This window comes from Lolium perenne, chromosome 5 (assembly GCF_019359855.2).
Source record: "Lolium perenne isolate Kyuss_39 chromosome 5, Kyuss_2.0, whole genome shotgun sequence".
Lineage (NCBI taxonomy): Eukaryota > Viridiplantae > Streptophyta > Magnoliopsida > Poales > Poaceae > Lolium > Lolium perenne.
This window is the reverse complement of record NC_067248.2, coordinates 218,261,886-218,275,259: the sequence shown is the minus strand read 5'-3', so window position 1 is coordinate 218,275,259 and position 13,374 is coordinate 218,261,886. Positions and strand designations below refer to the sequence as shown.

Below are 13,374 nucleotides of genomic sequence, written 5' to 3'. Positions count from 1 at the left end.
GCCTCCGTCCCGGACATCGTGCTCGCCCGCCGGAGACAAGGCCGCGCATGAGTACCCGGAGCTCAGCGGCGGCGGGGTCGTACTGTCGTCTCGTCGGGTGGAGATGGGGACAAAATGATAGGTTACAAAATGAATAGGCTCTATTGGGCCAGGCCTCTCTTTGGCCTGTTTCCGGACTTGCATGATTTCGCCTCGTGGAGGTGAGCAGTAGGATTTCTACTGCTCTTCTGTTTGCCACAAGTATAAACAGCTACAGGCCATTGGATTGATCAAAATAAACAGCTGTGGTTTATTTGAGGGTACGACAAAAGGCCGGTTTATAGCCATGTGTGTAAGCATGTTGTGTATTAGTGACGAGTTCAAAAACATTGATTGTAGTACTAGCTGTGAATATTGCACATGTCCACTACAAACTGCACGACACTGCTAGAACATATATTGACAAATCATGTAGCTTATGGCCAGCCTACAAACTAATTACATTTCTGTAAAGAATAATGATCATATCGTTCTGCCAATGCGAATTTGACAAGATTTCATACTCAAATACACCGCCGAACACTAAGACTGCATGACACTCAGTTCATTCATTTTCTAAAGTGACCTCCTCTGCATACAAAACCATCTTGCTCTCTAAGATCTTTGCATCATGGGCTACCAGAGCCATTCTGGGCGACGTGGACAGATGGCTGGGTGCTCCTGAACCTGAGCCCCTTAACCATGGGCTTCACCTTCTCGGTAGTCTTCATGATGGCCAAGAAAAGCACCCTGTACAGTATAACCATCCCGAACAGGATGGCAAGGTCCACCCACTTGCTGTACCCCATCTCCACTTGCCAATAGTCCCTGAGGATCTCGCCACCGGTGATGGTGGCGGCACTGCCGGCCTGATTGTTGGGGAAGGTGAGGCCCAGAAACTCGTTCTTGTAGAAGCCCTGGTTGGCGTACTTGTGGAAGGCGACATAGTACATTGGGTACCGCCACACGGGCTTGGGCAGGTCGTGGGGCAGGCGGAAGAAGCCGCCGTTGAGCATCATGACGCCCTGGATGCCGGCGCCGGTGATGATGCCCATGAGGAAGTCAGGGACCGCGCTGGCCACGATCATCATCAGGCCCTCCACTAGCATCATGGTCGTGAAGAGCACCAACGCGAAGTAGGCGAAGTGGTCGAAGCTTCTCTGCAGGCCCACTAGGTAGTAGGCCAGCGCACCCGGCACCACGGAGATAAGCAGCAGGTAGGGCGTCGACGACACGGTGTTGGCGATCACAAACGACGACACGCCGTAGTGCCCGTTTAGCCTCTCCCTCCCGAATATCTGCATTGCGGATGCACACAAACATCAGATCGATGTACATTGTATTGTGAGTTGAGATAGATCGTCCGCTTGCTAAACTCGAGAACAAAAAGTTCACCTTCATATCCTCCACGAAAGACGGGAAACCTCCTATAGCCATGAAGGTGAGGAAGGCGGCGACGAACATGAGCATGGAGCCACGAGCCTGCAGATATTTCCACGGTCAGCATTAGAAGTTTAGAACCAAGAGAAATGAGTTTGTCCTGTGCAAGGAACATCGTGTGCATGAAACAACTTTGTTTCGTACGCTGTGTTCCAATACGTTTGAGATATCTGAAACATGACAAATCTTAATACTACTTATCGACACGAATCGCAAAGCAAGAAAGCAATTTGAATGTGGCGGCAATTGTCCCGTGCACTACGCTTGTGTATGGTTGTGGAGAGTCACCTGGATGGACCCGTAGCTGTGTCCGATGTCGTAGAAAATGGTGCCACAGCAGAGACAGAGCGCGACGTAGATTCCAAACCGGAGCCAGTAGTAGCCGAGGTCCCTGTACATGTTGACGAAGGACCTCTTGGTCAGCACGAAGGACTGCGTGAGGAAGCTCGGCTGCTGCCCTTCCATCTTCACCACCTCTCCTCCCTGAAACCAAACAGATCATGCATGTACACGCGCCATAGTTAAAATCGGGAAAATCCAGTGCTCCAATCAGAAGCTTCAGAGTGTGGTGGGCAGCGGGCCACTTACGGTGCTGCGTATGTCAACGATCTGTCGTGTCACCTTCTCCATGTGCACGGAGGATTTGTATGCGGTCGCCAGCGTGTCGATGGCCTGGGCGGTGGTCGTCTTCTTCCCGCCAAGGCCTTCTTCAATGTCCTGAGGAATTGATGGAGTGCGTGGTTAGGATTTTAAATTCATCAATATTTCATATAGACAGTCAAGAAGGCAAATAGTGGTGATGTGCTCACATTGTCGAAGTCCTTGTTGATGGTCCTCAAGAAGTGGTCAGATGGGTTCATCAGTGACGGACAGGGGAACCCACTCAGAGCGAAGAACTGCGGAAATCAAATGAAGTGAACAAAATTCAGTACTCCAATCAAATAAAAGTTTCTTTTGTACTTCTACCATCGTTGTAATCCGATTGTAGAACTCAAGCAAGTCTGAGATGCTAGATGTTTTTTCAAACACTGGCCGACCAGGACATTTTTCCCTTCGGTGCTTATACGCCTACTTCAAAGTTGTTCAAGGGTAGCGCTGAGCGTCCCCCGGGGGATCAAAACGCGCGATCCCCCGCCTCGGTAGCCGTCCGATCAAGCAGCGGTTAGATGGGAGAGAAGCAGATGTCACTTTCCCCGTTCCCACGTGGGTGGACCCGCACTGTCTCCTTCTTGCTTCGTCTCCCCGATGGTAAAATTCAACCCACCCACCTGCACGCTTCCCCAGAGGGTTCGACCGCTGCATCACCGAAGAACTCCGGCGAGGAGTCCTCCAACTGCCGCATCCCCTAGAACTCCGGCGAGGAGTCCTCCGCCGTCTGGCACCAACGTCTGTGGCTCCCAGCAGTACCTCCCTTCCCGATTGAAGCACCGACGCCGGCCAGAGCTTCCAGATTGAAGAACCGAACAGAGATAGTCTGACCGCATGCAGCTTCGTCTTGGCAGCACCGCCCTCCCTTGGTAGCACGGCCGCCCTCCCTTTGTAGCAGCACCGTCCTCCCATGGTAGCACCACTGCCCCTCCTTTGAAGCACAGCCGCCCACAGCTAGCAGCTTTGTCACCTAGCACCGCCGGCCTCCCCCTGTAGTAACGGCGATGTGGCTTGGTAGCAAGGACGGCGGCCGCTGACAGCAACACAGCCGTGCCATTGTAGCACCGCCGCCAACTTAATGTACCAACGCCGGCCTCCCCTTGTAGCAACACCGGTCCTTGATTGTAGCGAAGTCGGTCGCCTATTGTAGCAACGCCGGTTGGGCCGGCAGCCGCTGGTAGCAAGACCAACCGCTGGTGGCAGCAACCCCATGCCACCAAGGTAGCATCGCCACCTCTCATGGCAATACTGCCGTCGCCGGAGAAGATGCCAACATGGTCGCTTGTAGCAACGATGCCGGCCTTTGGCAGCAACGCTGGCGACCTATGGCAGCTACGTCAACGGCTGCTTGAAGCAACATCGCCGGACTACGCCAGCGGCCTATGGTAGCACCGCCGCCCTGGGCTTGTAGCATCGCCGGCGGCAGGTCGTAGCACCGCGCCCTGGGCTTGTAGCATAGCCGGCGGCAAGTCGTAGCACTGCCGCGGGTTCGCCGCTCTCCTTGCAGCAGGGCGGCAGCAGCACCGCCCGCGCCAGCACCACCATGACCACCCGCCATGGCCCGCAGCATCCTCCATGGCAAGGGCGGAGCGTCGTCCTTGCCGCGTCCCAGCTCTCCTGGAGGCCGAGACCACCTCCTCCTAGCTAGCCTGTTACGGCGCGGCGTACCTGTCCGGCCTCTCAGCCTGCCTCGCCGGGCGGCCGGCGGTCGACTGCGTCGACTCTGGATAGCTTAAATCGGTCGTAGTATTTGGGGGAAATATGATAGTCGCGGCGAGGAAAATCGACAGGGCAGCGGAGGCGTCGGAAAACCGGCGTGGCAGCGGCGAGCTGAGGCGGCGGCGGGTTGCAGGAACGGGGAGATGAGGAGAATCAGCGTGGTGAGCTGAGCTGTTGGTGCTACAATCTATGAGGAGGATGGGGAAAAGTATCGAAAGGAAAGGGAAGAAGATAGGGACGGGAGAACGTGGTGGGACCCAGAACGTGGACGCGTGGCGTGCAACGCGGGCGGAGGAAGAGACGATGGGATCGTCCGGGGGATTGCCAGGCTTTTCCTTCAAAGTTTCAAACGGGGTGGTCAATTAATTACCACATAAAATCACTTTCTTATTCATACGAGTAACCTAATATGCACTTCCCGATTTAGTCGGACACTCTAGTTTGTGTTGTATCAGGACTTGCACAGTGGTATACCTATTACGAGTACTATACGATCTCTGCAGGGCCGAGCCATCTCCAAACTTAGCTTTCAGAAAATAAAATAAAAGAAGAACTGAGCTTTCAGCCTCAGCTGTCAGCACTGAAAAACTGCTAAACGAGCGCATCTTCATCTCTGTACATGGTACTGTACTACGAACGTGATGCCGCAGGCCTGCGCGTCATAGCCGGCACCGGCAGAGCCAACACGTACATGCACCAAGTCAAACGCAATTAAGCGGCAAAGATCGCGATGCACGCAGCTAGCGACATTTGCTAATGTTGATTCTGTTGGAAGTAAGTAAGCTTAGCTTAATTAGCGTCATAAATAAATGTGTTGATGCCAAAACAAATGTTGCCCGTGCTTGTATGTAATCCAGTCTTCGATGGGATTGTGTGCAGTGTTCTCCATTCGGCTGTTGTACCTACCAGTGACTTGACTACAGTTCTTGTTTGGTCACTACAGTGCTAGTTTTGTACCGACTGATTAAGTGTGATCGTTACACGGAGTACTACGTACGTGCATGCGTTGCTTATGCACGTTTTCTACTCATTTTTCAAGTATATAGTTAAGTGTCGACGTGCCGTACGGTAGATTTACAAATAACTGACAATATATACAACGTCTAGATCAAGACGTTCCCGTCGACAGCGAGGTGCCTGTGGTGACTTCGTTAATTTCAAGATCCAATCCACCGGCTCAGTCTTTTGGAGGTGCTCATAGAGGTAGGGTGTGCGTGTGTATGTTCATAGGGATGATTGTATGCACGTTATGAGCGTCAGCGTTTGTACTGTGTTTCTCACAAAAAAAGGCGTATGACTAAGAGGGACCTCATGCATGGATTCATCTAATATAAAGTGTAAGTGAAGTGGTCTTAACTATAATAACTAATAGTTGAACCAACTAATTATTGGATAGTTAGAAGTGTGTGGTATTTTTAACCTACCTACTAAGGATTAAATCATAGGTTTGATGCAGATTTAAAAAAATAGAATTTTTAGCGGAGATCGACATTTTCGGGGATAGAACTTCAATCTTAAGTAGCCGTTGTGTGAGTGCGTGTATGTGATAAAATATGTGTGCATCTAAGTATGTCCAAAAATAAAGATTGAGTTTTTGGTGTGGAACTTGTTGTGATCATTGTCATTGCTGATTTGTCTCCCTCAAGTTGCCGCTAGTCGACGGGGGCATTTATGTGATGCTGCGACTTAGGCCATTAGGCTGGCCATAGTGGGTAGTATCATATAGTAGTATCATGTATATGATACTTTTCTATGATACTAGATTCATAATGCATAGTATCATAGATTAGTACTATCATAGTTTTGCTATATTAATTGATTTGTAGAATCTCAATACAAATTTGTGTACAAGATTTATTTGATACTAACTTTTCTCGTGATGTGCGCTATGATACAGTATCTACCTATGATACTCTAATCTTCTCTCCCATCCATAATTATCTGCCACATCAACATTTTTGGTGGGGCTAGGATGCATGATACTAGCTATGATACTAGCACTATGGCTAGCCTTAGGCGTCGAGTGTTCATAGAAGTGGCGTGTTGTGGGTGCTAGCATCTCTACACCTATTGTCTTGTTGTTTAAACATTTTTTGTAATAGTCACATGTCATGTGGGTTTTTTCTTCTTCTTGTCCCCCGAAGTTTGTGTGATTTTTATCTGATTTTCCGTATAAAGTAGATCAATGTTTTATTCTTGCTAAATATCCTGAGCTCCCAGCGGTTGTACGAAGAAAAATTCACTAATAGTGTGGTAGGCAATGAAATGTTCATAGAATAATCTACGAATTAACTTAAAAAGTGATGATCCATGTTTTACAGATAAACAATATGTGTATGTCTCACTTGACTAAGACAATATTATTTCCCAACCCATATCAAAACGTATTCTTTAAAAACAAAGATTATCCACCGTGTGGTGTTTAACTTGTTCATATGCCGCGAAAATAAAAATCTCTGAGAGAATCTTATTTTGGCCTACTTTAAAACGTTGCTTCCGCACGTTTGACACACTCATTGGAGTGTCCATGCGAATTTCTAGTTTGCCAAGAGGTGAGATATCAATGTCTCAATCCTTTGTGGCTATTAAAATATATAGGCCAACCTGTCCGTTAGTATTGACATTTGACATTCGGAATGCACCTCCTTTTATCACTTGTTTAATCCAACCTCTCCACTAGGTTCTCACTAAATAAAACCCTTTTTAACAAAGCCTCTTGCAAAAAAAAAAAAAAAAAAAAAAATTCAAGGTTATCTTTAGTATGACCCCCTCTTGTTTCCTTCTCCTAAGCTCAAGAGACATCTCATGGATAATGACCACTCCATCTAAAATATTTTCGTTTTTCATAGATGACGTCTCACTCAAGCATATTCAATGGCAAGATTTGTATTCTACTTTTATCGCCTAGCGGGGCATACCTAAATTCGTCGCACGTTTGGAGAGGACGGCATAAAGATTACCAGAAAATAACCCGAAAATCAAATTGGCCTTGAACAACTAGTAGCATTAAGGAATGAACAGGTGTATTAAGGACTTCAAAATTCAGAAACAATCTGATGCACCTACTATGCAACTCACTTAAACCTATTTTCTCAACAAAAAAAATCCACTTAGACCTATTATTCAAAATTTTGAATTGTACTTGTCATGACCCAGTAGGACTACCGGGTGCGTACCTAGAAGGCTAGAATTCCTTTCGCTCCCAAAAGGGAAGACCTAAATATGACCGAGAACGTACATGGCTTGAAATGCAAATTGGACTTGAACAACTAGATAGTAGCATTAAGGAGTGAACAGGTATATTATGGACTTAAAAAGGACTCTAGATGGGTTATGTGTACATGATGCGACTTGCCTACCCGTTTGTGCGAGACCTACTTGCTAGGATGGCAACCATGCATGTCCAAAGTTCTAACACGTCTAATACTTGACGCCGCTGACGAGACACGATAGCAACAAGGTACAATCCCTAGAAAACTCGGTAGCAACAAAAACAATCAAGCATCAACAACACTGTACTCGTATATTACTCACATGTACGCACGTGATACAAACGTAATGTTGGAGTATATACGTATAGCCGGCGTACCTGGTTGGTGTCGGAGGCTGGGCCGAAGAAGACTGTCCTGCCGTAGGCGAGGAGGCAGAGGCCGTGGAAGAGGCCGTAGACCTCGGTGCTGGGCTGGTGCACGGCGGCGACGACGGTCATCCCCTCATGGCGCGCTAGCCTGGCGATCCGGCTGACGACGTGGTAGGAGGCGGCGCTGTCGAGGCCGCTGGTGGGCTCGTCGAGGAATAGCAGCGCCGGGCGCGTCAGGATCTCGATGCAGATGCTGACGCGCCGCCGCTGGCCCCCGCTGATCCCCTTGTGCATCCACCCGCCGATGCGCGTATCCGCCGCCCCCTCCAGCCCCATCTCCCGCAGCGTCTCCTCGGCGCGGTCGCGCTTGGCGGCCGTCGACATGGAGCTCGGCAGCTGCAGCTGCGCAGAGTACAGCACCGCCTCGCGCACCGTCAGCGTCGTCATCAGCACGTCGTCCTGCGTCACGTACGCCTGCACACATACACGCGTACACGTTGGATAAATTAGTATTGATTCATTCATCCCTCGCAGAAAACATTTTGTTGATTCACGATCGATAAAGCATTAATCTAATGAAAATGAGATTCTCCGAACGATATAGTAGTTTGGACGAAGCATTAACCTAATTAGAATGAGATTCTCCGAACTATATAGTTATGTAGTTGTATGCATGATTACATTTACTAGCTAGCTAGGCTTACCGATGTTCCGTAGGATAGTTTCTGTCTCCGGCCATTGATCAGGATGTCTCCCTTTTGGCTAACATTGGAGCCTAGACGTCCTGTGTTCCACAGAAAACACGCACGAATTAGTTAATTCTTCGTCTCCTCACCAGGAAAAACAGGTAGAGTACAAGAATATCAGATCATCTCGCTACGTACGCTAGCTCGCTAGCTAACAAAAATCTCTCTATTAGTTTATCATGGAAGCTGATCGGAAGACCAGCTCGGACACGGGTATATTAAGATTCTCGTGCATGTATACCTGCTAGAGCGTCGAGAAGGGTGGATTTGCCGCAGCCAGAGGGCCCCATGATGGCGAGGACCTCGCCAGGGCGCGCGTAGCCGTTGACGCCGCAGAGGATGGGGACGCGGCCGGCTTTGCCGCCGTCCGCCGACACCCACAGGTCCTCCCAAGAAAGCACCACGCCCTGGTCCACTCGCCGCAGCGACGGCTCGCGGGCCACGGCGGCGCCGCGCCCTGGGCCGTCCGCGCCGTTCTCCACGCTGATCTCCAGCGAGGAGCTCGTCGGCAGCACGGGCACGAACGAAGGAGGCGGGAACGATGAACTCCCGCTGCCGAAGGGGAAAGAGGCGCCGTCGGTGCTGCGCAGGGAGCCGCCTAGGTCGGACGCCGCCTCGTCGCCGGCAGCGTCGTCCGGCTGGCTCTGCCGTCGCGGCGGGCTCGGCTTCCACCTCGGCACCGCGGGCAGCAGCTGCTGGTCCGCCATGTGCGAATGCTTAGCCGGCTCGATGAGGTTAGGAGCTAGCGCTGGATGGTGTGAAAATGGGTTCTTTGCTCGTCCTTGGATGGATCAGGGTGGTCGTGAAGGATGAGTGTGAAGAAAGGGGGTGCTTAAATAGAGAGGAGATGAGCTGGTCGAGTGCATGATTTACTCAAGTCGCAAGTGGGTTTAGAATTAGTTTCCTTGAACGCCTTTTTGAACACGGGAGCGGGTCAAGCGGGAAGGGTGTGCTTTCCTTACACCTGTGTGTTGTCCTGTACGTGTAGTTTTGAACTTCCTTTTCTTTTGGGAGATGGTGTTCAACTTTTTGCAGACAAATCAAATTGTTGCCTTGTTGCGACAAGTTCAAGACTTCTGCCTTTAGTCATGCACTTATACTGGTGCTCATGTTCAGACTTCAGACACTTCTGCTGGATTGCCTCTTGGTTCCTCCATTCATTCCATATTTGTTGTCACAGATTCTAATGTCTCTAGATGCATTTGAATCGGCGACAATAAATATGAAATCGAGGGAGAATATCTCTTCAGCGGAGCGGCGATTTGGCTCCCGGGAGCATTTGCTCCCGGTTTTTTCAAAAAATCAGAACAAATCAAAAACTTATCAAAAAAATCAGCAAAAAATCATGCACGTACCTGACCATGGCGCGCACCACCGTGTAAAATTTCGTTGCAAAATGTTATCGTATGCGCCCTGGACAAAAATGACAAATTTCTGACATGAAATGAGATCCAAAAATTTGAATCTCAGATCTGGAAATTTGTCATTTTTTCCCAGAACGCATACGATGACATTTCGCAGCGAAATTTCACAAGGTAGTGCGTGCCATGGTCAGGTATGTGCATAATTTTTTTCGGAATTTTTTGAAAAGTTTTGAAAAAGAAAAATTTGCTCCCCAAAAATCCGGGAGCAAATGCTCCCGGGAGCCAAGACGAATTTCCGTCTCTTCAGTTACAATTAAATTTCGACGCATTCAAGCCATCACGTCAAATTGTAATTTTGCATCGTGTATATTTATATTCTCACATTGATGAACACTTTGCATTTAGTGTGGTGCTGACATTGTGTGGTCACCTGTACTCGTTTATCCTGTAAGGAGAGATCGGAAGGATGTTCTAGAAACAGTGGTACGTGTGTGCGTCGACATGACCAACAAATCAATGATTTTTATATTTGCAACTTATTTTTCGAACTGTCATTTCAATGAATGGTAGCAATATTCAAGTTTGTAAGTGTGGACATATGAATTGTGTTTTCTACACAATATGAATGACATGAATTTGAGATTTGTTTTTGTTGTGAAAGTATAAGTCTTAACTTGAAATATGATGTGACAAGGTTAATGTGAAAGTTTCTCCAAACTGGGTTGTTAAGCAACTGTCACCTAGGTGGCCTTAATGCACACAGTTAGACAAAAGTCTCTTTGTGCACTATGGCCTCAAGAACCATAGTCGAGGCTGAAGCATCGACTCCTCTGTGGACTACGTCACCAATCAAGAATGGTAGAATTCTATTTCCAATGAGGGACACATTAGAAAGGGTTGTGTCCATGTTGTGTCTCCCATATCAACGAAAGGAATTTAGAGAACAACCCCCCATCTCCATGGATGAAGAGGGTTCTCGTACCCTTAGGTTCATTATATGCTCATCTAGGGAGCATGGTGTGTGTTCCACAACTCTTTGCTTTGATCGCCAACTTCTATGTCACGTTATTTCCACTTTCCCACTATGTTACGGTTGGTGCTGATTCTAGGTGTGCTTTTGCAAAAAAAAAAAAAAGTATGTCCCGCAAGGTTGATTGGCTCTGCCATGGCTTGGTGTTGTAGGGGCTTAGCATACTATTCTCGTTCTAGCACGGTTAGATGTCAAGCCTCAAGCACGCGCAAAGATCGGCAGGGCCATAGAAATGTGTGAAGGTCCAAGTAGGGAATGGCTAGGTGGCATGGTCGTTCCGTGTGGCGAAGCTCTGACTGGACGAATAATGTTTTCTATGATTTTGTTGTATCGTGTGCCACCATTGTGCCTTAGACTTCGGGAAGCGCAGACAAGTCTTTGCAGTTGGATCACTCCTCCGGTACGATGGGCTTGTGCCATGAGCTGGTGGGAGTAGAGCATACTCGTGCGCAAGCACTGGTCTCTATGAAAAATGAGGGAGATATGGAAGTTGCGCGCATGTCTGGACATAGAAGTTGTAGGGTAGGTTAGCGATGTTTGGCAACCATTGATTTAGGATGACTCCGGGCAGGAGCAAGCATTATGAGGCTCCCATGTGGATGCAACTCGAGGGGTTTTACGTCTTGGATACTAAACACAGAAGCAATCTCTCGGAACGTTGGCAACCTGATATGGTTTGTATATAGCTCTTTATTAGCATGTGTTTTTGTTAGCGGCAGAAGGAGCTCATGGTGTAGCATCCGAAGACGTGGCTTGGATCGGTGTCTTATTGTATCATCAATGCAAGGTTGACCATTGGTCATTCCCCTTACAGTTATGTGCCATGGGGTGGTGGGCATACAACATTGGTAGGTTGGATGTTCGTTACACATGTAGTGGTCGTGGTGGTGTGGTGTTTAGGGCATGAGTGATTTTTTTTGATAATGGACGCTTTATTACTTATGAAAGCATTTACACCCGACCTCTGCACAGCTAAGATGCACACAACTGTTTAAAAAGTCTCAAAATCTGGAGTGCTAAAACAAGGCAAATTACATATCAGACTTGAGTAAATGTAAAGCGCCTAAGGTGACGGCGGAGGCGTAATCCATAGATTATGCTGCCACCCATGTAGGGAAAAAATATCCATCGCCGTGTCCTCCAACCGTATATAGACCTTCGTAAACAGGTCATGGTTCTCCACATTCTGCAATGCAGATCACGAACGGAGAGTAGCGGTACCTCTGTAGATAACCTGCAAGAGAGAACAATTCTTGTCATTAAAAACTTTGTCATTTCTACACAGTTATAGCAACCATATAATGGCAAGCGCCCCCACCCTAATAAATGTTCTAAATCTATGATCGATACCATGAAGCCAATTACCGAAGATATTGGCAACACTAGTCGGATGATACAGATCAGAAGCTACTTGGATGCATGACCATATAGACCTGGCAAAGCGGCATTGGAAGAACAAGTGTTTAATTGTGTTGTTGTGTTGAAAAAAAACACATTGCGTACTCCCCTGCCAATTGCGTTTCGCAAGATTATCTTTGGTTAGAATTACTCCTCGACGCAAATACCAGGCAAAATTTTTAATTTTGAGTGGTATTTTCATCTTCCAAATCTTCTTGTTTTTATCAACTAGTATTTCCGGTTGGATAATGGCATTGTACAAAGAACTTACAGAGAATTCCCAATGGGATGTAAGCTCCAACGAAATTCATCATGCCCCTCAGACAACTGAATGGATTCTAAACGTAACAGTAAAGCATTCCATGCGTGAAGTCTCGGACCGATTAAATTACGTCTAAACTGTAATGTCCCAGGTTTAGAGACAATCGAGGGGTAGATTTTAGAAAGGGATGTGCATTGCATAGTAAATTCTGGGGAAATTTCGCGCTTTTAAACAAAAACTGCATCGAAGGGGGACAAGTTTCTCTCTCGATACCTTACAGGGTTAGGGTTTCGAGAGTGCGACAAACTTGCATCTCACTTTATTAGTTTAGGGTTTTAAGAAGAGAGGGGAGAGTTGCATGATTGAATTCTTGACAAGTGCCATGGTTGAATTTAAACCAATGTTGAGTTTGAATTCAAACATTAAATAATTACCCTAAATAATTCAATTGAGGAAATTCATTAAGTAAATAATCAATAATAACCAAGATGAACAATTATAATAAAGTAAAGCTCATTAGAGAAAACTTTGAGCTTTATTGATCATCACACAATATACATTGTCATTACAATATTCATAAGTGAAATAAATGATTAATACAACACATTACATAAATGGCTGAATAGAAGAAAGAAAAATAAAGAAAAATTACAAGTTAATGATCTATCCTAAACTACACAAGATGATCATCATGGAGATCTTGCCAAGAGGATCTTGATCTTCATCCAGAGCATCACATTGTTCCCTGTAATCACACAAACAAAGACAAAGACAAGTGTTATGCCAAGTGGCATTGCCACTTGGCAGGTTAGCAAGAAAATGTGAAGTTGAGAGGATATTATCAAGATCAGCCGAGCTGATCCACCAAATGGACCAAGTTCCAACCAGGAACTACACAAGCAGCTCACAAGGCAGTGTGCATGTCTACCAGCACATACACAGCCAGGGAGAGTCACCAAAGTGACCAGGCCAAGCTGTCGACCAGAGAGAGCAAGAGGGCATCATATATAACCTTTTTGAGCCAAACCCTAGCTCATTCATCGGCAGGCATCTTGGTAAGTCATCAGAAAACAAGAACACTTAGAACAGAAGAACACATAGCCGTAACTTCATCCAGGAACAGCTCAAGCAAAGAAGCTGTTTCTGTTGAGAAGTAAACCATGGAGTAG

The 13,374-nt window shown here is 47.2% G+C and overlaps 1 protein-coding gene across 1 annotated transcript; it reads right to left on the bottom strand.

Annotated features, from left to right (window-relative positions):
* Positions 1–407: 407 nt before the first annotated feature.
* Positions 408–9,018, bottom strand: LOC127301951 (ABC transporter G family member 1). Its single transcript, XM_051332261.2, has 8 exons — positions 8,393–9,018; positions 8,110–8,189; positions 7,415–7,879; positions 2,268–2,354; positions 2,047–2,175; positions 1,747–1,941; positions 1,414–1,500; positions 408–1,316 (listed from the first exon to the last, which is right to left on the bottom strand). Exons 1-8 carry the CDS (start codon positions 8,856–8,858, stop codon positions 648–650), a joined length of 2,178 nt encoding a protein of 725 aa, XP_051188221.1. The 5' UTR covers positions 8,859–9,018; the 3' UTR covers positions 408–647.
* Between the last annotated feature and the right edge of the window lie 4,356 nt (positions 9,019–13,374).